Source organism: Mugil cephalus, chromosome 12, assembly GCF_022458985.1.
Source record: "Mugil cephalus isolate CIBA_MC_2020 chromosome 12, CIBA_Mcephalus_1.1, whole genome shotgun sequence".
Taxonomy (NCBI): Eukaryota; Metazoa; Chordata; class Actinopteri; order Mugiliformes; family Mugilidae; genus Mugil; species Mugil cephalus.
In genome coordinates, this window is record NC_061781.1 from 8,988,462 (window position 1) to 9,009,285 (window position 20,824).

General features: G+C 42.2%; 2 protein-coding genes across 3 annotated transcripts; both read right to left on the reverse strand.

The window, feature by feature from the left end:
• Positions 1-495: 495 nt before the first annotated feature.
• LOC125017672 (histamine N-methyltransferase-like) lies at positions 496-5,395 on the reverse strand. The gene is made up of 8 exons (XM_047601076.1): positions 5,264-5,395; positions 4,998-5,140; positions 4,504-4,556; positions 4,067-4,174; positions 3,516-3,643; positions 3,024-3,117; positions 2,222-2,683; positions 496-613 (listed from the first exon to the last, which is right to left on the reverse strand). The coding sequence occupies exons 1-7, from the start codon at positions 5,378-5,380 to the stop codon at positions 2,331-2,333; spliced, it is 996 nt and encodes a 331-aa protein (XP_047457032.1). The 5' UTR covers positions 5,381-5,395; the 3' UTR covers positions 496-613; positions 2,222-2,330.
• A 1,737-nt stretch (positions 5,396-7,132) lies between these two features.
• LOC125017164 (histamine N-methyltransferase-like) lies at positions 7,133-19,592 on the reverse strand. 2 transcript variants are annotated; one of them, XM_047600024.1, is made up of 8 exons: positions 18,271-18,289; positions 17,970-18,041; positions 16,081-16,233; positions 13,668-13,720; positions 12,656-12,763; positions 9,613-9,743; positions 9,341-9,434; positions 7,133-7,837 (listed from the first exon to the last, which is right to left on the reverse strand). In XM_047600024.1, exons 3-8 carry the CDS (start codon positions 16,215-16,217, stop codon positions 7,467-7,469), a joined length of 894 nt encoding a protein of 297 aa, XP_047455980.1. In that variant the 5' UTR covers positions 16,218-16,233; positions 17,970-18,041; positions 18,271-18,289; the 3' UTR covers positions 7,133-7,466. The 2 variants fall into 2 exon arrangements, with proteins under 2 accessions (XP_047455980.1, XP_047455981.1); XM_047600025.1 differs by lacking the exons at positions 17,970-18,041; positions 18,271-18,289 and adding an exon at positions 19,575-19,592.
• Between the last annotated feature and the right edge of the window lie 1,232 nt (positions 19,593-20,824).

The following is a 20,824-nucleotide window of genomic DNA, read 5'->3' on the forward strand; positions in this document are numbered from 1 at the left end:
ATTTAAAAATATAGATTATAGTGACTCCAGTGTGAAAGGTGATGACTTAAAGCCACAGCGTGGGACGTTTGTCTCCCTCTTCTGACACTCAGAGTAATTACGTAAACACTGTTGACGTGCTTTGGATGTTTGGCTAACTCTATCTTTTCTCTTCTTTCTGAAGTCTGAAAAGCCAGAGCCTTAGTTTTCCTTTCTAGACTGCAACTTTTCTGTTGTTGTTGTTGTTACAATTTCATTATTCCTGACTGCCTGAGACAGTGAATTCATAGAAGCTCGGTAGATTTGTAAGTTGCCGTCATACTCCTTGTTGCTGTAGGCTACTTTGTCCCAGTTGCTATGGTTGTTCTCCTCTTCAGCTGATGACTGGTTTCCGCGATGACTGAGCACAAACACGTCTCTACGGAGGGATGTCGTCACAGACCCAGATTTAAAATTCTGTAATTTCTTGGCGCCGACATCAATCAGCATTGTGTGAACTGAAACTATGATCATTTGAAAAATGATCATTTATATTTAAAAAGGTCCACAATATAACTTTAATACCAAACGTCTTGTCATTTCAGCCAGTAAAGGATTTGGGTGTAGTTTCTTTTTTAAAAAGATATATTTATTATACAGTGGGGGAAATAAGTATTTGATCCCCTGCTGAATTTGTAAGTTTGCCCACTTCCATAGAAATGATCAGACTCTGGTTTTTATGGTTGTTTACTGGTTATGGGTATAGACAGAATATCAGTCGAAAATGCATAAAAAACACACAATCTAAAAGTTATAAATTGTTATGTATTTTATTAAGGGAAATAAGTATTTGATCCCCAAGCACAACACAAGTCAGTACTTTGTAGAGAAACCTTTGTTGGCAAGCACAGCGATAAGACGTTTCTTGTAGTTGGTCACCAGGTTTGCACACAGCGCAGGAGGGATTTTGGCCCATTCATCTTTACAGACAGTCTCTAAATCCTTCAAGTTTCTTGGCTGCCTCTTGGAAACTCGGAGCTTCAGCTCCCTCCACAGGTTTTCGATCAGGTTAAGGTCTGGAGACTGACTAGGCCACTCCATGACCTTAATATGCTTCTTCTTGAGCCACTCCTTTGTTGTCCTGGCAGTATGTTTTGGGTCATTGTCATGTTGGAAAACCCACCCACGAGGCATCTTCAGTGTTCTTGCTGAGGAAAGAAGGTTTTTGTCCAAGATGTTACAGTACATGGCTGCATTCATTGGCCCCATAATGCGGTGAAGTTGCCCTGTACCCTTTGCTGAAAAACAGCCCCAAAACATGATGTTTCCACCTCCATGCTTAACCGTGGGTATGGTGTTCTTTGGGTCATACTCACGTTTTTTCATCCTCCAAACACGGCGGGTCGAGTTAATGCCAAATAGCTCAACTTTGGTTTCGTCAGACCACAGCACTTTCTCCCAAGCCTTCTCTGAGTCATTTAGATGTTCACTGGCAAACTTAAGGCGGGCCTGTACATGTGCCTTCTTGAGCAGGGGGACCTTGCGGGCACTGCAAGAGTTCAATCCATAACGGCGCAGTGTGTTGCCAACTGTTTTCTTGGTGACGGAGGTCCCAACTGCTTCCAGATCATTAACAAGCTCCTGCCGTGTTGTTTTAGGCTGCTCCCTCACCTTTCTCATCATCATCCTCACTCCATGAGGCGAGATTTTGCGGGGAGCTCCAGACCGAGGACAGTTGATGGTCCTTTTATGGGTCTTCCACTTGCGAATAATGGCACCAATAGTTGTCACCTTCTCACCAAGCCTTTTGCTGATGGTTTTGTAACCTATACCAGCCTTGTGCAGGTCTACAATCTTGTCCCTGACATCTTTTGACAGCTCTTTGGTCTTGCCCATGGTGCTGTAGAAGTTGGAATGTAAGAAACTGATTCTTAGAGCAGGTGTGCTTTATATACATGACGAGTTAAGATCAGGAGTATTGGTAATTAGTTGACTGAGCACAGCTGTGTGCCACATGCGCACCAGCCAATCTGTAGGAACCTGAATTCTAAGTGAATTGTTGGGGATCAAATACTTATTTCCCTTAATAAAATACATAACAATTTATAACTTTTAGATTGTGTGTTTTTTATGCATTTTCGACTGATATTCTGTCTATACCCATAACCAGTAAACAACCATAAAAACCAGAGTCTGATCATTTCTATGGAAGTGGGCAAACTTACAAATTCAGCAGGGGATCAAATACTTATTTCCCCCACTGTATATCATTTTGCAAGACATTCTGTGACAGGCATTTTAAGCTGAATTGTGTCTAGTCATTGTAAATTTGCAGAGCAAAGAAAAATTGCAATGTACGAATATACCAACGCTCAGGCATGAACAAGAATGCACCTCAGATTACTATTGAAGTACACTCTGCCGTCTTTTTCAGTGCTACACTTGTTTCTGAGGAGGTCTAACATTGCCGCTTTGATCTCTGGGGTGAAGGCCTGGTGGAAGTTGTCTTTCGCCGTCATGAAGTTCAGGAGACGTCCTCCAGTCACGCTGCTTGGATCGAAGCACTCAGTGATGTCGAAGGTGTTGGGAATCACATGCTCGTCGTATTTCAGACCCTGGCTGTTTAGGAGGGCGACGATCTCTCTTGATGAGCGGTATTCAGGGATGACCTCACTCCACAGCTCCTTCTTGAAAGTGTTCCACAGGATATCCCAACCACCGCTGGCTGAGATTGAGAATTACATTAAAAAAACAAAAAGACAATAAAAACAAACAATAAAATACTGTAATTAAAATTACAGGCCAGTATCCTCAACAATCTTCAACACAGCATTTTCCCAGGCACCTGCTGGTTGTATTTACAATTTAGAAACAGACGAGGGCGACATTCTTCCTGCACAAACTAGTAGAAAAAAGTATTTGAAAATTAGGATTAGTGATGGCACAAAGAAAACCCCTTTGGCTTTTCAGACTTATTAATTACAGTGTTGTGAGTATAATTTTAATTTTAAATAATCCAAATGTGGCACTATTAACACAAGTAAAATTCATTCAAATATGTTTACCTGCTTCAATGATGATCATAAGCCTGCCGTTATTTTTCAGAAGGCTGTGGTAAAACTTGATGGTTTGACCCAGGTCATTCACATAGTAGAGCATCTGTTGAGGAGAGCGTCAAGCGGCATCTTTAATCCGACCTCTCTGAAGCTTAGAAATGTGCACACCTTGAAGTGCTTTCATTTACTGTACAACACACCTGCCAAGGACATTTATATCAGAGGGCGGATGTATAAGTATTAATAGCACTAATCGTTATACCATTTATGAAAAAAAACACTCTGTTTGCAACGTGTTCTGCAGTCAGTCAAAGCAGCAGTGCAGTACTGTATATACGTAGCCGCTTTCACAGGGTGACACACTGACAATGATTTACATCACACTTTAACCCAACACACTAGCAGGCAGCAACATGAGACAACATGGGGACAGCATGCAAAGTCCACAGGGTAAAAAAAGTGACCATGCAATTTCCCTGCCGTGTATGAAAATCCAAATACCTGAATCATATGTATGAAGTTGAATTTCTTTTTGTCTTCCTTTGCCATCACTTGCCTCATATAGCCCTCACTGCCCAATATATGCCACACAAACGGGATCTGAAGACTGCCAGTCTTTGCCACCAAAACTATAAGTTGGACACAGGAGGAAAACAGAAGAGCCAGTCTATAACACTGACAAACATCAGTTTTTAAACAGAGCACACAAATCTCTGCTATTAGACACAAAGCTGAGCTGCTGGAGAGCCTTAAGGATCATACAGCATTGTGAGTACCTGCATAATTGTCATTATTAAAGAAAACACTCAAATTGAGAGCCGCAGCTTGGGCTGCAAAGGTAATGATTATTGAATTCTCAGTGCTGACAGATTTGTTTGTTAAGTGTGATAACTTCAGATCTAATGTTTGTTTTGTACGTTGTTAAAATGAATTTAGAGCTGGTTATACGCTTATACTATCAATACTACACGTCCCAAGGAAGGTAAAGAAGAAGGAGAGAAAAGGGGAAAAAACTACAAGTATATGACAACCTTTCATTGTGTGGTTAATACCTTTGAAGTTGTTTGTGAGCTTAGAGCTGCCCTCAACAATGTGAGCATTGATGGGAACGCCAGGGACTGCAGACTGCAGGAGAGAGAGAATCTGGACATCCACCTCTCCTGGGACAAAAACAGGAAGTGCTCCGGTGAAAAACTACTCCAAAGTACGTTTGATCTGGATACTTTGAATGCATTCCAAATTAAATAGAGAGACACATTTCTGCTATGTTTGGCTCAAGTGTGAATGTTCACTATTATCGTATCACTTCAGCCATTGCTCTGATGTTGCAGCTGCGCAATAGTAATCTAATCTATGACTGGTATTGATTTTCTGTGTGTCCCCTCACATACAGTGCTATGAAGATCACAATGATCAGGTGGTTTATAACCAATAAATCACCGATAAAAAGCCACAACAACATGTTCATCCAACTCTCAGCAGTCCATACCTCCACCACTTCCAACCCCGAGGACATCCAGGCTGCTTTCCCCTGCTCCAATTCTGCATCAAAGTGAAAATTATGGAAAACTTAACTTTTTAAAAAAAAAAAAAAAAGGAGAGAGAGAGGGGTCATAATTCTTTAAATATTTCACTTAATTTAGATCACTGCAGTCATTGCATGCAGCATTTTTAAGTTTCTGTTTAACCCATACTCAGCTTATTTTCGTAATGAAGAAAAGTAGAAAGAAACCTGCTTTGAACCGAGGACTACACTGTGCACCCCAGAAGCAAATGTGTTTGTCATTGTTGGCAAGTTGACAGTGTGTGGACATAGAACTGTGGAAAAGCTATTGTCTTGGCACTGCACCCTGCATGAAATCACAGGCAATTTCATGTCCCGTTGAAAAGACATTGCGCAGCTGTTGAGTCTGGCTGTGAATTTAAAAATGGTTCAGATGACAATGCGAGGGTTGTGCAGCACTGCGGCCTCTGTCGCCGTACCTTTTGAATTCTCCTGGCAGGATGTTGTCAAGCGACCCGAGAATGGCCGCGTGTTCTCCTGAGTGCTCCAGGTAGAACTGGAAGCTCTGGACAGTGCTGCCCTCATAACAAGTCTGGGCTGCTTCTGCAGCCATGGCCGACTCCTGTAATGTATTCCACGCGGCGGTTAGAAATCACAGAGTTAGCGGCATTTGCATTAAATTCATCTGCTGAAACTAACTTTAAACCAGGCTCAAGTGGTGCACATTATGAGAGTCAGAGATTACCTTGTATCCTTTTACACAGAGAATGAGGACAGAAGCTGCTCGCCCACTCTTTAAACATGCAGGCTGCTCTCTCCACGGGCCTGTGGGTGGGGCTACTGTTCCATCAGCTTGTTTCATAACTCCTGAACTTTGTTTGTGCAGCAGATCTAGACGCAGCTGTGCTGTCAGTTTCCTTCTAAACCGGCCGTACGCTTTTCTGCAGGAGTCCACCGTAACTTATAGAATTCATTCACACATTTACCGTTTGTCATATTTACCGTTAAAAGTACACAAGTTCCTTCTTTTTGTAGTTAAAGCCTCGCCAACAGCATTTTAGGCTTATCAAATATTCTAATTATTAACTTGCCGCCGGCTTGCATGGTGTTCTGTTTGCACAACTTCGCAAAGGATCCTGTCCATGCACTTTCAATCAACCACAAAACCTTAGGCACTGCACTGAGCATTGAGAGGCTGTACACGCTGTGCATCCAGCTTGAAGAGTCAACGGCATTGCAGTGCAGCTACAAGCAGCTAGCGGGGCTCAAGTCCAGGCACATGCTGCTCAACTCAACTTGACTGAAGCGTGCATGTGAATGTGACAGCCTACTGTATGTCCTGTCTACGCTAGTGTTCGACCGTGGATTGCAGCTGTGTGCCTGCACAACTTGAGGCTTCAATAAGTAAATATTGTGAGGTAGTCTTTTTGTGTGACAAAAAAAAAAGGCCTGACCGGGTTAATATACGCTGCCTCAGGCTATACAATTCCTGTAGACAGTTTGATTTCTTCCATTACGCTATATGTCATGGTTACATGGTTGTCTGTGTCCTATCGATCGGTAGCCGCACGTCAAGAAGAGGAGACTTTTCTAATATGAGCCTGTCGGACGCTGAAAGAAGAAAGGGGGGAGGAAATGCCACTGCAGAGAAGCAGCTTCACTGGAGCACAATTTTTTGCTTTGCAGACAAGAAAAAGGAGCTAAAACGATACATCTAGAGTAAACATACAGTAATTTCGCTCAACTGCAACTAGTTTGTCAGTTTTTATTGTGTTTTTTTTTCATATTTTTGTTGGTATTTTGATAATTCATCCTGGATCTGTGCCTTTTTGCCGTGCTCGCCCCTTTAGTACGCGATGCCGCCCTCAAGATGGTGCCAACAGTTCAGCTATCGCAGGCAGCTGCTGCTTTGGACAAACGAGAACAGCAGCTCCCACCGTCCTTGTGTTAATGTGACCATTACATCAGTTTATACGCACCAATGATGGAAGAAAAAAAAAAAAGCTCCAGCAGGACAAGAGGCAGGACACACCCTGGATACGTCAGCAGTCTATCATGAGGCCACACTCAGATGCACACCTATAGCCATTTTAGAATCACCAATTAACTTAACAAGCAGTCTCTGGAATCCACACAGGCACAAGAAGAACACGGGAGTCGTCACATGGAATGACCAGAGCCTTGCAGCTGCATAGAGTTATTACAGTATGTACCAAAAATGATTTATCCTCCACTAACTGGTTGTATTCATGCCACGTATGCTCACGTACAAGGAATTTGTCTTAGTTTAATAAACATAAAGATAAGAAGAAAAATAAGAACAACATAAACTATACACAGAATATGTCAAGGAAAGGCTACAATTTCCCCATTGAGGGACAAATAAAGACTTGATTTAGTAATAATAGAAAAGGAATTGATTGTTAACGTTATTAATGTTGGCCATTTGTATGCCATATAGTGACACTGTAGTGCCACAGACAATTTTACAAACGACTTAGACAGCAGCTATGTGCAAAATAGAGACGGTCATTTCAGGTTCTCTCACCGATAGAAATACTACATGCAGCCACCCACAGGCACCTTCAGCTAAAATGAAGAGCTCAATGCAAAATTAGTTTTCAGCTTTCAGTCAATTTTCAGTTTATTGTTAGATTTCTAAGGACATATCACCCAAAGAAAGCAGCGCCGTAATGAGGCTGGCAGCGTAGCCTGTCAACTGTAGCCCATTAAAATGTATACGATGGTAAAATCTAAATATACAGTTTTTTAACATTTAAAAAAAATGCCTTGCTCAGTTTTCAGAAAACATTATATAAAATTATTTAAAAAAAATACATTAATCAACACATAATAGAAAAAAAATCAACTGGGTGATGTGATCATGTAAAACAAAAGGTTTCCTGCCGTGTATAATTAATTGGCGTCATCAATATTTAACATTCATTCTACTGATCTTCCGTGAGCTGATCTAAGACTATCACTCCGAGGTTGTTGTTGAACATAACTTTGCCATTGGACTCCACGCTACAGTCTGGATGCCGAAGCATCTTCAGCACGCCGGCTTTCAGTTCAGGTGAGGCTGTCTTACTGAAGTCCAGCACCTCGGTGAGAAAATCGAGAAGCAATTCTCCCTTCTCATCCCCCTCGGTGAAACACTCGGTGATATCCATTTGAGATGGCAGCTCGTAGTTCTGGTACCTCACTCCCTTGGAGTCCAGGAAGCTTTTGATGTCTCCAGTGGTCACACACTGGCTTATTTCTGTGTTACACAGTTCACTCCTGTAAGTCCGCCACAGTGTCCCCCAGCCGCTCTCCCCTGCGATAGATGTCACAAGGCAAGACGAACATCAGCATGCTAACAAGCTGCTTAAATGTAACAGATACAGTGTGTCACCTGCGGACTCCCTTTCAGTTTACTGTGTTAGCATTTGCAAAGTCTGTAACGTAACCCCCTCTGGATGCTGGACTATATTACCGAATGAGTGAAAATGTTAGACTTGCTGCTGGTGGAAACTCGATAGGATTCTTCCTCACATGCATTGAGCGTGCACAGCAACTCTCGCCTTGAAAACTCTTGTATGGATCATGTGGGTGAATGGCAGCTACATCGATCAGAAATAAACTGACAGGGGAAGTGAATAATATTCATCTTGTGACAGTTAAGCTTTCTGCTGGGGAACTTTTGAACCTGGGATTCATGTGGATGTTGCTTAGACAGCCCCAGCAGGATGCAGCCTGACACAGAGACCCCAAACTGATCAAGTATCTGTGGGATGATCCACAGAGACCCCTCACCTCGACCCATAAGACCCAAAGCCCCCCACTAATAACATTCTGTTGCCAGGCAACAGGGGACACCCACAGAAGAACTACTCTGAGTCACAACTGCTTTGGAGCCACAAGGGAGACGGACACAATAATATAGGAAGGTGGTCGTAATGTTATGCCTGATCAGTGTACGAGTCTTTATTACTCTGACCAAAGACTCAAGCAGCAAATAAATCTTCATCTACTTTCATGCTGCAATACATTCGATAAAACATTCATAAAATACACAGTCAATGCGCATGCAGTTCCACAAAAGGCCACTTGAGGCTCGCTCAAAACACGACTCAATATCCAAATACCCAACAGGAATAATCATCCCAATATAAAAACGGTTTTGATCTCTGCAGCTGAGTTTACATTCACAATAACAGTATATTACTGTATGTCATGTCTTAAAGTTATGCACAATTACATGCAGCTTTAAGTTAGGCTGCTAGACGGGCATCACTCGGCCACCTCAGCTCCACTCACGCTCCACCTCGTTGGCCATTTTTTAATTAACCAGGGATTAGGAGAAGTCAAGCACTGCCACGATGATGACAACCAGAGCTAACGCACTGAACTTCAAAAGCGCTCTTTGGGAATCCTGTGGGTGAACTCACAGAGGATTTGCAAATCTTTTGTCAACTAAGGCCAGCAGTGTGTCTTATGTTTATGGACACATGACATGGGAAACAACAGTTCTTAAAGCAGTGGCTTAAGGCTCTATTTTTTTTAGGTGGGAAACGGTAAGAGACGGAGTCTGAGACGAGGTGTCTCTCACCAAAAACCTGAGAGGCGGCTTGCATTAAATATGTTGTCTCATAATTCTTCACTGTAATAGAAACCAAGAGAAAACTGAAAAAAAAAAATAGCATAAGCATGATAAATGTCTGCAGTGCTAGAATGCCTAAAAGGGTTTCTCCTTCAACTGTCAGTGATAGTCACACAACACACGAGAGAGGAGAAAACGATGAGATGTCTAGATTTAAAATGAGATCCATCCACTTACCAGACACTAGAATGATAAGAAGCTTCCCATTCTTATCAAGGAGACTCTGGAAGAAGTTGATGGTAGCTCCGGGATCCTTCACATAATACAGCATCTGTCGATTTCACCACAGATAATGAGCTGGTAACTGCATTCATTGAGTGTCTAATTATAATGCTATGCCAGACAGATGTTCTAATGGGATTAATTGGTGCAGAGCGCCACCAAATGAATGTGACCTAGATGTGTCAAAAGTACAGTCTGCGGGCTAGAGGAACGGCGTAAACACAGACCTGTATCATGTGAATGAAGTCTGCCTTCTTCGTCATCTTTTTGGCTCTCCAGTGCTCCTCGAACTCGGCTGCAGTCATCTTGTTCCAGTTAAATTTGACGTAGTCTAAATCTGGCTTCTGCGACACCAAAACTGCGAACAGACGGTTTAAAAGTGTGACCCCTACCTCGCTGGATTTATACTGGAAGTACGAAGTCTGAGCTGGAAATCCGGGCTGAAATGTGTGAATGGCATCTGCTCACGTTAGCTGAGATTGTACTGCTTGTACTCAAATAGTTTTATTTCAGGCCCAATTACGTGGAGCTGATACTTTTTACACTGCTTGAAAGAATTCGGATAATATGCACCTCTGCTAACGAAAACAAACACAACTCACTTGTGTAGTGTCACACCTCATTGAAACAAAGGGACCCACAAGACACCAGTACTTGGCGGTGTATGTGAGTGATCCTGAATCTCTATTATTTGCAGTCTCCATCACCGGCTTCCAAAATAACGACTGGCCGAAGTTGAATGGAAGTCACTTAGATGTGCAGTCTTCAACTCCTGTCGGGTCAGTGTTTTGTGCTAGTGCTGCACTGGCAAATAAGAAGTGCTGAACTTTGTGTGTTTTACGAACTCTTGAACTCTAGCGGGCCAGACCAGTAACATAACAGAATAATAACCTCTAAGTGATGACAACTCCAGATGTTTCCCATTAGTTTTAGTGCAAATAAGAACAAGAAAATTAGGAGAGTGCTTACATTTAATAAACTTTTTTTAAAAAAATGTATAATTTCTTAAGAAAATTTTGGCCACATTGCTGCCTGTTGTTTAGTCCTGACTCTCAGTGATGTGTTCTTTCCACTTGTGTAACTAAAACAGTGGATGAATTAGGTAACGCAGTTATTTCCATTGAAACACTGCAGTCGTGTGTGTCATTATTGCACTTTGCAAATACATGTGCGGGCCAGACTAGACCCTCTGGTGGGCCGCTTTTGGCCCACGGGCTGCATGTTTAACACCTGTGGTCTATAGATTTACGTGAAAAACTGAAAATTCCTCATATTAATTTGTTTGTGTGTTTCACCAGAATAGTCAATTAAACCAAAATATACCTTTCTCTTGGCTAAATGGCAGCAGATTCATAACAGGACAGAGTTCTAGACAGAGATTTTATCTAAAATTGCCGTGTATCTGACAACCGCCGTTTGAGTTTCACTGAATGGAATCAGTTTATGAGTAATATTATACATGTTCACTACAAACACAACCTTTCGTGATTATGTCTGTTTGCTCCGTGCTTTGAGTTTCCTGTTTTATTTTGTTAAGTTTCATAGTATCCTGTTTGGTGTTCCTTCTTGTGTTTTCCATGACGGCTTATTGGTTTCTGCTTGGATGCTCCGCCCTCATTAGTCACATTATCCCTCTGTCCATGTGTACACATAGCCTTGCCTTCCCTTTGTTCCCTGTCATGTCGTTTTTGTCCCCATGATTTTAGTCCCCATGTTCCTGTCGTCATGGTTTTTATCCCCTTGTCTCATGTCATGTTTTTGTCTCCATGATCCATACCAGCTTCATGATTCTTAATTCTTTTATGTAGTCTGGATAAACCTGCCCTCTGCAGCGCTTTTAGTTTAGTATTTGTTTAATTAAACACTTTTGTTCGGAGCCTCGTCATCTTTGTCCTGCACTTAGGTCCTCATTTCCACAACCTCAACTTGACAGAATGACGCAAAAGGGAACAGAGGGAAGGCAGGGCAATATATACACGCATGGGCAGTGGGATAACGAGACAGGGGTGAAACTAATGAGGGTGGAGCACACAAGGAGAAACCAATAAACACTCAATGGAAAACACGGGGAGCAACGCCACAGGAACCTAAGAAACGAAATAAAACAGGAAACTCAAAACATCAGAACAGACAGTCATAATCATGACAATAAACACAACAGGATATTTCATATATTTCATTACTGAGATGAAAATCTCCTTTTTAAACGTGACCTGGCAAAGAGAGCAGCAAACACAAAGCAATAAATCTGTCACAAACTGCAAAAAAGTGAACACACCGCACGGCTCATCTTTGAAAATGATCGAGGAACACACTGAGAATGGTTTCAGGAAGAAACAAGGAGTAATCACGCTGACAAAGAGGGCTTTTGTCTCATTCGTTTAAAACTGAGTTTGAACTATAAGGCAAATGAACATCTGTTTCATCCAAGATTTGCCAGATGAGTTCACACAATGCTCATTAAGCTGATCAGAGACAGACGGAGCGGTCTGCGTACTACAAGCATGGAGGAACGAAGGTATCAAAAGTTCACCGTCTCCAGCGGCAGGAAGAATAAAACAGAACCTTGGAAGTGTCTAAGAAAAGTTTCTGAAGCATAACAAAAAAAAAAAATGCATTCAGAGGACTACGGTCTAAACAAGGAAGTGATTGACAGGAAGGACAAACAGAAAATTTCCTTGTTGGGAAGCTCAGAAAGAAGAGAAAGGACTGAAGGCCTGTACACTTGTACACTGTAACCACATGTCAACAGAGTTTGTGCAATTACTCTCACAGCCAGAAGTGAGAGACAAAAGCTGTGCACTGTGGCTTTAAATTCCCATGGCGACCAGTTCTGACAGTTCCAAACATTGAATCAGACGTGTGAGCACGTCTTAAACTTGTAACAGATTTCGTGTTTCTGCAATTTGTAACCTGCGAGAGTCAAAAAGGAAGAAGCAGTAGTTGGCCACTTTAATTTTCATTAGGACAGCTTTTGAATATATGGCGCACCTGCAGCAATAATTGGTGGTCGCAGTACAGACTTGTAATGTAATGTAATGTAACTTCAGAGGCTTGGACTCCTCCAGTGGGACAGGTGTTTAAAAGACCATCCCCCTAGCAGTACATGAATCACCGTATTACTAATTCATTAGGGTGCAAGCCAACAGTCTACATTAAAAATTAAGAATATACATTTTTTCTGTTAAAATACAATTTTTTCAAGTGCGTGAGAGTACGGAGATGCATTTTGTGGTATGCCATAGAAGTGTGTGCATATGAGGATTGTACCTTTGTAGTTATGTAGCTGCTGGTTGCTAGGCTCCACAACCTCGTTATCCACAGTCACCCCTGGGTGCTTCTGACGGAGCTCAGAGAGCATCTCTAGGTCAATCTCACCTAGAGGCACCAACACAGGTTTTTATTTTGCAACCCCCGCTGCTTCTTGCAACTGTTTAATCATTTTCAAAAAGAGAAATTTGAACATACAGTTATAGGCGGAGTAAGATCCCGGCGCTACGGTGCAAACAGTGCTGCACATATAAGCAGCTAATAGCACGGCTATAGGATATAGCTGAAAATCATACATTTTATGTTGCAAAAAAAAAAAAAAAAAACTCCAGACTAGAGAAAACCATTATCACTAAATATTCCTTTCGGTATCATTTAGCCATCGGCAGCGGATTTTGTTCTAGTTTTTATTGAAGGTGATAAGTACGTGTACAAAGGAGTAAATTCATGGAAATTAGCTCATGCGGACATGCTGAGTATCTTTGACTAGACTGAATAATACCTTGCAGGGGAGTTTGCAGCCATTCTAATGTATTTTACGGGCCATTAGAGAATCTCTAATGTTTCTCCATTGTGATACTGACGTGACAGCTCAGGTAAATTAAAAAGATTGGCTTTGACATAAATTATGAGTAACAGCGCTCAGGGGACATGTGGAGGGATTTGCTCAGGGGGAAAAGATGTACTTTACTGTATCACGAGTGCTGGAAACAACGTGCAGTAAAGCCGTACATTGTGGTTAGGCCATTTTTACTGACTGAGGTTAAAGATTCACTTGACAGCCAGAGAGATGTCTGCGAACCCTTGACGCTGATAATAAGGGTAAAGGTTTTCTTTTTTTGCAGCCATAAACAACAGCCCTGCAACAGCAGCCGTAATAGCGGGCAGATTCCGCGCCGCCTCCTCACCTTAGCTGTCCGCTGCAGAGGTCACCGAGATATTTATTGGGTCACACCGAACACAGGGAGAGTTCAGCGGCGATAGTGGCCTGTGCCTGTTTTTAAGTTCTTACCAGCTCCGCTCCCAACTCCAATGACATTTAGATGTGGCTTCCCGTCACCGATGCTGAGGAGAAGGCAGAAAAAGAAAAACACCCTTCAGAACAGTAAAGCCTTGAAATTCACATCCAGCAACCTGCCAAATGTGGGTCACATTTTTGGGCTTGTAACTGTCAGTTCTGCCTGACACCCGGGTAGGTGAGATGTTCTGATCTATTGACTGAAGCATCTGCGCGCACAGAGGCTTTGGCTGTTGCCGTGACATATTCTGTCACGCACCGTCTGATTTTTAATAACACCGCTGCACCTTTTAATTTACTCCTGAGTCACATTTCCTCCACATTCCTCTCTGATCTGCCTCGTGGGCCGTCGCAGGGAGCAAGGGAGTTCGGTTTGGTTTCCTGCAGCACGTGAATCGCCTCCCACAGCTTATATCAACGATGAAAACAACGCGGGAAGAGAAGGGATTCCCAGAAACGCTCTCTCGTTGTCATTCACAATCATGCGCGTACTGGCTAATCTGTGTGCGCATTCGTGCAGTCAGTTATTAAGTTCTGTGGGCAAAACAGTTGCAATGAATGCTCACTGTTTAGAGCAATTATAAATATGGCACAGTGTGAGTTGGTGGACTTGTGAGTGTGCTCCAGATATTTTCTCTTCTCTCCGTATTTAATGATCTCGCTTTTGTCACATTTGTGAAAGGATCATTATGTTTCACTGGCTAAGGAGAATAAGGACTGACCACAAAATTAAAACCACAGGTGAACTGAATGACACTGATGATCTCATTACCATGCAACGTTCTGCTGAGAAGCCTCGGACCCTCCCCACCCCCTCACCCAACTGACTGTGTATGAGCACTGACGCTGCCCTTAGGTTTACTGAAGAGGTTTTGAAGCTCGGTATGATGGTTGAGGACTAGGCAGACAGCTGGTAAACTGTGAGGGCACATCATCTCACTGTAAGCGTCCACACCCTTAATTGTGTGTAACATTAATGCTCAATACAGCTGCAACGGGTAAATTAGGGGGAAAAAACGCTCCTTTAATGTAATTAGCTGAGTAATTAGCTGAAGAAACCACAACTGTTTTTGCACCAAAAAAAATGGGCATTTTGACATGGAGGTCTATGGGGGATTTACCATAGACACTATAAATATGGGCGATGGAACTGCCTCTCAAACAGGAAGCCAAAACAAGCAGAGCTCCCCCTAGTGTCTGGCTGCAGTATAGGTCATAAGCGCCACCTCTTCCATGTTCGTGGATGACTAAACATTAAAATACAAATAATTTTAAGATGATTACTGTCATTTTAGGTAGTTAATATTACATTAATATGTGTTCAAGTGTCAGTTTTTTGGATAAGTTTAGTTTTAGTAAGTTATTTGATGCTATAGAAACACAGTGTGACATAAAGCCGATCACCAGTTCTCATGCCAACCATTCCCGTAGGGCCGTAAGAGCTGTAAAAAAAATAAAAAACAAATAAATAAAATAAGTACAGTGTATAAACCAACATGTCCTTGTAACTAGTGGAGGTAGAGCCTCGTAGTATTAATTAAACAAAAATGCGTTTGCTGGAAGCGTGGTTGGGTCACTGATGGCTCCAAACTTGCAAGATGCCGCCGCCCATATGTCCGGGAAAATAGCGTCAGTTTGGCCAGTGCACGGAAGTGGTGACACGTTGTCCATATTTATATATACTCGAGTGGCAATTCCAGGGACTGCAATTTTCTGACCCAGGTTCTGAACTCCCCAGATCCCAGTATGATGGACTCCCTATCAATGGCCCATCCAATAACACACAGTACCCAAAAGATCTGGAGCCTGCACCAACACCACAGCTCACCCAAAAGGTCAGTGCCCCAACAGATCAGGTCATTTTAATTTGCGGTCTAACAGTATATACTCTCACTGTAAAAAACAAAACAAAAAAACAACAACAACTAATTTTGTCTTTATTTGAATCTCTTTGATGTTTGCATGTATACTTTCATCCCTGTTAACCGTGTGTCACAAACTGTCACAAACTTCTGTTTTCAGACGATAAGAGTTGACGTGAAAGAGGAAGGATGCTTTTTAGTGCTAATCAACAATTCCTCCTTTAGGTACTCTCACATCGTTTATTGTGTTAATCACATTCCAGGAATAAATGTGTGATTAACTTGTGTTTTCTCTTCCCAACTTCTTAAATGAATGTGAACTCAGACTGTTTCCCCTGTCAAATGGTTAAAGCATCACCTGGATTGTGGTACTCGAGTTTATTATAAACAATAGTGTCATGCCGTAACATGCAGTAAGTTATATACTACAATTTAAAATGAAGAAGAAAAAAAAAACATCTGCCCTGTTCACAGTCAATTGCACAATAACTTCTTCAATGTGTGTAATAGTGTAGCCACTCTTAAAGCCGTATGTGGTACATTACCTGGCAAGTATGTCTGGCAGCATTTTGTGGATGAAGTCCTGCATGCACTGGTGTTCAGAGGAGCGCTCCAAAAACAGCTGGAAAGATTTCTGGTACCTGTTGTCATCATTCACCAGACTCTTCAGTTGAGATGCCATGGCGGAAAATCTGGCACTAATAATAACAATAAAAAAAAGCATGCAAACACTTTTGTGACATGTGAATAATTTCCAGCCTTGACCTACACTCACTGGCCACCTTAGTAGTACACTTTGTTAGTAATGGGTTGGACCCCCTTTATGTCTGTCTTCAAAGAGAGTCTTAGTTCTTCATGTCTCTAAACATTTGTTAGAAACTTTGGTCCACATTGACATGACAGTTGCTGCAGAATTGTCAGCTGCACATCCATGATGTGAATCTTTTGAGGTAATTTTAGTAGGGGTGAGATGAGTACACTGTGGTCACAAAGGGATTGACATGGTGAGCAACAATCAACTGCCAGGAAAATTTCCCCTAACTCATTACACAATCAACAGCCAAAAAACCCTGGTACAAGGTTGTTGTCAGTGTCATGTTGTCAATGTCAAATTCTGACCCTACTATCTAGATGTCACAGCAGAAATTGAGACTCATCAGAAAAGGACAACGGTATTCCAATCCTCTGTTGTCCAATTTGGTGAGCCCCTGCAAATTGTACTCATAGTTTTCTGTTCTGTAAGAGCAGCTCTTAGAGTGGTCATCTACTGCAGTAGCCGATCTTTTTCGAGGTCCAATGATGAGTCTCAACCCTTTCTCACCTCTGGTATTGACAAAGTGTTTTCTCCCGGTGAGCTACCGCTCACCCGATATGCTCAATTTTTCAGATCATTCTCTGTAAACCCCAGAAATAGTCATGGTGAGTGGACCAGCAGTTTCTCAAATACTCAAGACGTGTCTGTCTAGCCCCAATGGCCATGCAACATCCAAAAGCACTTAAATCACCTTTCTTCCACTTGATGCTCACTTTGAACTTCACCAGTAGCGATCTGTCGGCCAAGAAGCACCGGTTTCATTGTAGGGAGCTGATTTTTTTTTTTTGTTTGTTTATTTTGTTTTTCTGTTAAAGCCAAACGCTGCTCAAGATATATGGTATTGTCTTGGGGACCGTAGCAACTGGAACTGTTTTTGTATTTTATAATATAATATTATGTTATAATATATTTTTATAGCAATTCAATGACGATTTAAATAAAGCCATTTAAATAATAAACAACTGATATAATGTATTTTTTTACACTAGTGATTACTTTTTACACTATACACATAATTTGGCATTAATTTAAGCAACAAAAAATCTGAGGAGCCACTTGGGAGTTGAAAGATCCGGCTCTTTTTAGTGAGCCGAGACAAAAGAACCGGCTCTCTAAAAAGACCTGCAATTTCCATCACCATTCACCAGTTCCTCTTGACCATGTCTGCCTGCTGTAGAGCTGCTGCCATGTGATTGGCTGATTAAATATAAACCATAACAAGATGTTGAGCAAGTGTAACGTGGAAAAACAAACAGGAAATCACTATGATCAGTTATTCCCACTTTACACAGAATGCCACGAATACATGGATTATGGATTTAAACTTTGTAAGAACATAAGACTAGGTTTACATAACGGCTTTGTGCTTCTAGTTTACAGCATTCAGTGTGTGCAGGTGCATTCACAATGCAACACGAACGCTACTCGGGCGCATCGCAATATTCTCGGCCACAGGAGCGCAGCCGCGTCGTGACAGAGCTGCCCGCGCATTCACGGAGACACTAACACGCATACGGCGCAGCCGAGCGCGAGCAAGTTGCTTCATGACCGCGTATGTCTGGTCGCATGTCTGTTTAAGGAGCAGTGAGATTGAGACAAAGTGTGACCGGTCAGACTTACATGTAGTGCAGAATTGCGTCCGGAAAAGTGCGGCGGCTGGAATGAGCCCTCCCACTGCATGTCACCGCTTCCCTTTAAGGAGGGTGAAAGGTGGAAGAGAAAACCTCTCAGTGAGGAATTATCTATTCGTGAAGGACGAGGTCTTAAAGGACCTGTGCGTAATTTTAAAACACACAGCACAGCTCCGCAATAAGTGACAGAAATGCCGCGTTTTTGCATACACCGATCAGCCACAACATTAAAACCACTTTCTTACTACCGTGTAGGTCTCCCACGTGCCTCCAAAACAGCTGTGACTCACCAGAGAATGGACGTGGACCTTCTGAGGGTGTCCTGAGAATGTAGAGGCCTTATTTATGTATTGTTTATTGGGTTGATCCTTAAGTGTTTGTGTGTGTGTGTGTGTGTGTGTGTGTGTGTGTGTGTGTGTGTGTGTGTCAGGCTGCATCCTGCTGGGGATGGATTCTGCCATCAGGGAGTGTCATTGCTCTGGGGGGGGGGGGGTCTGGTCTAGGTGGGTGCTACATGTAACATGTAAAGTAACATCCACATGAATGAATACCAGGTCCAAAGGTTTCTCAGCAGAACACTGAATTGTCACATGTCGATGTTATTTACTTCACCTGGTGGTGGTTTTAATGTTTAATGCCTGATCAGTGTATTTTTGTGCCTTTTTTTTTTTTGAGGACCATGAAAAGCATTAATTAAGGTCCAACGACTGCATGTAAACTAACTTTGCAGTCAGTGAACAATGAGGAGTCCCTGCCCTGCCTTATCTTGTACAGTACAGTATTTCAATTTCCAGTGTGCTGATTTGCTCACAGTATGGAGTCCAGTGACTAGAGAGATTTTTTTTTTTTTTTTTTAATCTAGCCTGCTTTGATAAGGTCAGCCCAGTCATGAGGTGTGATGCAGGATACTTTACTCTAAAGGGCTTTTTTTCTGTTTGGGATGAATCCCAGGCTATATCCTTTGGAGTATTGAGTTAAAGTCATGTCTTTTGGTATCGTCTGTGGTTCCCAGATATGCTTCTTACAATGTCAGCCAGACAGGAATTAGGCCAAGAACCCAAATTAGATTGTAATTAGGCCACACACCCTATCTGATAAGTTTTGAATCCAGGGAGGGAATACCAAGGAGAGTGTTAGTCGCCTATAGCGCTCTGTATGAATGAAGACTACAGACAAAAGACCAAAATAAGATAAATCTGGGTAGTGGTGACTTGCACACATGCTAGTTTGGCTTCACGTTTGGTTTCAAGTAAGAGAGGGTATGAAAAGGTCTTATGTGGTCAGAGTAGCAGGTGCAGCAAAACCAAAACACAAGATCCTACAGAATGTGTTTCCCATCGGATAAAAACATTAACAATTACTACTACTTCAACTACATTATGAAGTTATTGTTGACCATTCTAGCTGGAGACATCATTTTATCTGCGGATAAAGATTTATAGCTCCAACAGGGCAGAGCAGAGAAGACTCTTTGGGCTTTTAATCAATGGGGAGAAAGAGTGAAGTCCAAGACAGAGGATAATCTACACCTTGTCCAGAAAGATAGGGACATGGTTTTCAGGTTCACATTGTAAATAGGCCTAAATGAACTGACCTGCAGTCAGTTTTCCAGATGCCCCTCTTCCTTGCGACACACTCCAGTTCATAGTGAGGCTTCCCGAGGCCAGATGAGATATGTAATCTCTTCAGCAAATTCTGGGTCTACCTCGGGTTCTCCTTCCAGCTGGCAGAACTTCAAGACGAGACGCCCGGGAGGCATCCTCACCAGAATCCCGAACAAGCTCAGCTGGCCCCCTTTCTACGAGTCACATCATGTCATATCTGCTGTAATCCCTATAGGACTGACCTCGTGGCTTAAGTTTGGATCGTTGTTGACTCAGTTAACTGTCATCGGTGCAGCAAGACAAGTCTGTTCAGTCTCGCATGGGTGGCTTTGCATTTTTTTTTTTTTTTTTTTTTTTTTTTGAATGCAGATGACCTGCCAGCAGCCTTCTGTGTGAAAGACCAAATGGTCTGTGATCACAGTCTTAGTGTTGCAAGTTACTTCGTTTGAACATACTCATGATTTCAGATGTCGGGGTGGAGTACAGAGGCCAGATGTTGCACAATCCACAGCCGTTATGACACAGTCATTTGACTGCTTTGTGTGCGGTGCAACTGGCCCTACAGACCTCACAGATTTACGTCAGGTTACAGGTTTTTCTGACGCCTTTAAAAATAGTTGACAAGTTGAAATACATTGTAATTTTTTCACCTTAAAAATACTAATGATACGTTTTGACAGCACCAACATCAAACATTTGACTTGAAGAAAATCCCTGCTACAAGTACAGCTAAAAAAGTTTAGCCGATCACAACATTTTGTTCTCTCTTCATTGGGTCCATGTACAAGCTGGACCAGACTACAGAGTCCATTTATTAATTGCACGGCCTTGCACCGTTTTATCTTTCCGACCTCATTGTTCTCCGTGTGCTACCTTCACACGCTTGGATCTCTGGGTGCTGTTCTTCATATAATCAGGAGAATTGTAACTGAAACCAAGACGGCAAGAAGTCAGTGGGAGGAAAAGTGCTTTCTGCCAAGATTTACATAATTGGAATGAACTTCCTTCTTGCAATTAATGAAATGGATACTGAGCCTGACTAACTCAGTACTAGGTATTCATTAGGTCTCTCTCTCACAGGGCTATATTCACTTCCTGTTATCCTAACCAACTACTTTCCTAGCTCCGACCCAGACCCTGCTCGTAACCACTGACTCACAATCAGCGTTTGTCCCCAATTACTCCAATTAACTGAGCCTACTCTGTCCCTGAAGGTAGCATGCAGTAAATAAGACCCACA

Bases quoted from the DNA above. Each gene is read 5' to 3' on its own strand.
- LOC125017672 (XM_047601076.1), bottom strand. From the start codon at position 5,380: ATGAAACAAGCTGATGGAACAGTAGCCCCACCCACAGGCCCGTGGAGA. The intron at 4,557-4,997 runs GTACGGCGACAG...ACTTTGATGCAG, and splicing joins CTGCCAGGAGAATTCAAAAG to AATTGGAGCAGGGGAAAGCA. The intron at 3,644-4,066 runs GTATTAACCACA...TCCAACTTATAG, and splicing joins GCTCACAAACAACTTCAAAG to TTTTGGTGGCAAAGACTGGC.
- LOC125017164 (XM_047600025.1), bottom strand. From the start codon at position 16,217: ATGGCATCTCAACTGAAGAGTCTGGTGAATGATGACAACAGGTACCAG. The intron at 9,435-9,612 runs GTCTGTGTTTAC...TGAAATCGACAG, and splicing joins ACTTCATTCACATGATACAG to ATGCTGTATTATGTGAAGGA. The intron at 7,838-9,340 runs GTAAGTGGATGG...CATCTATCGCAG, and splicing joins TCTTATCATTCTAGTGTCTG to GGGAGAGCGGCTGGGGGACA.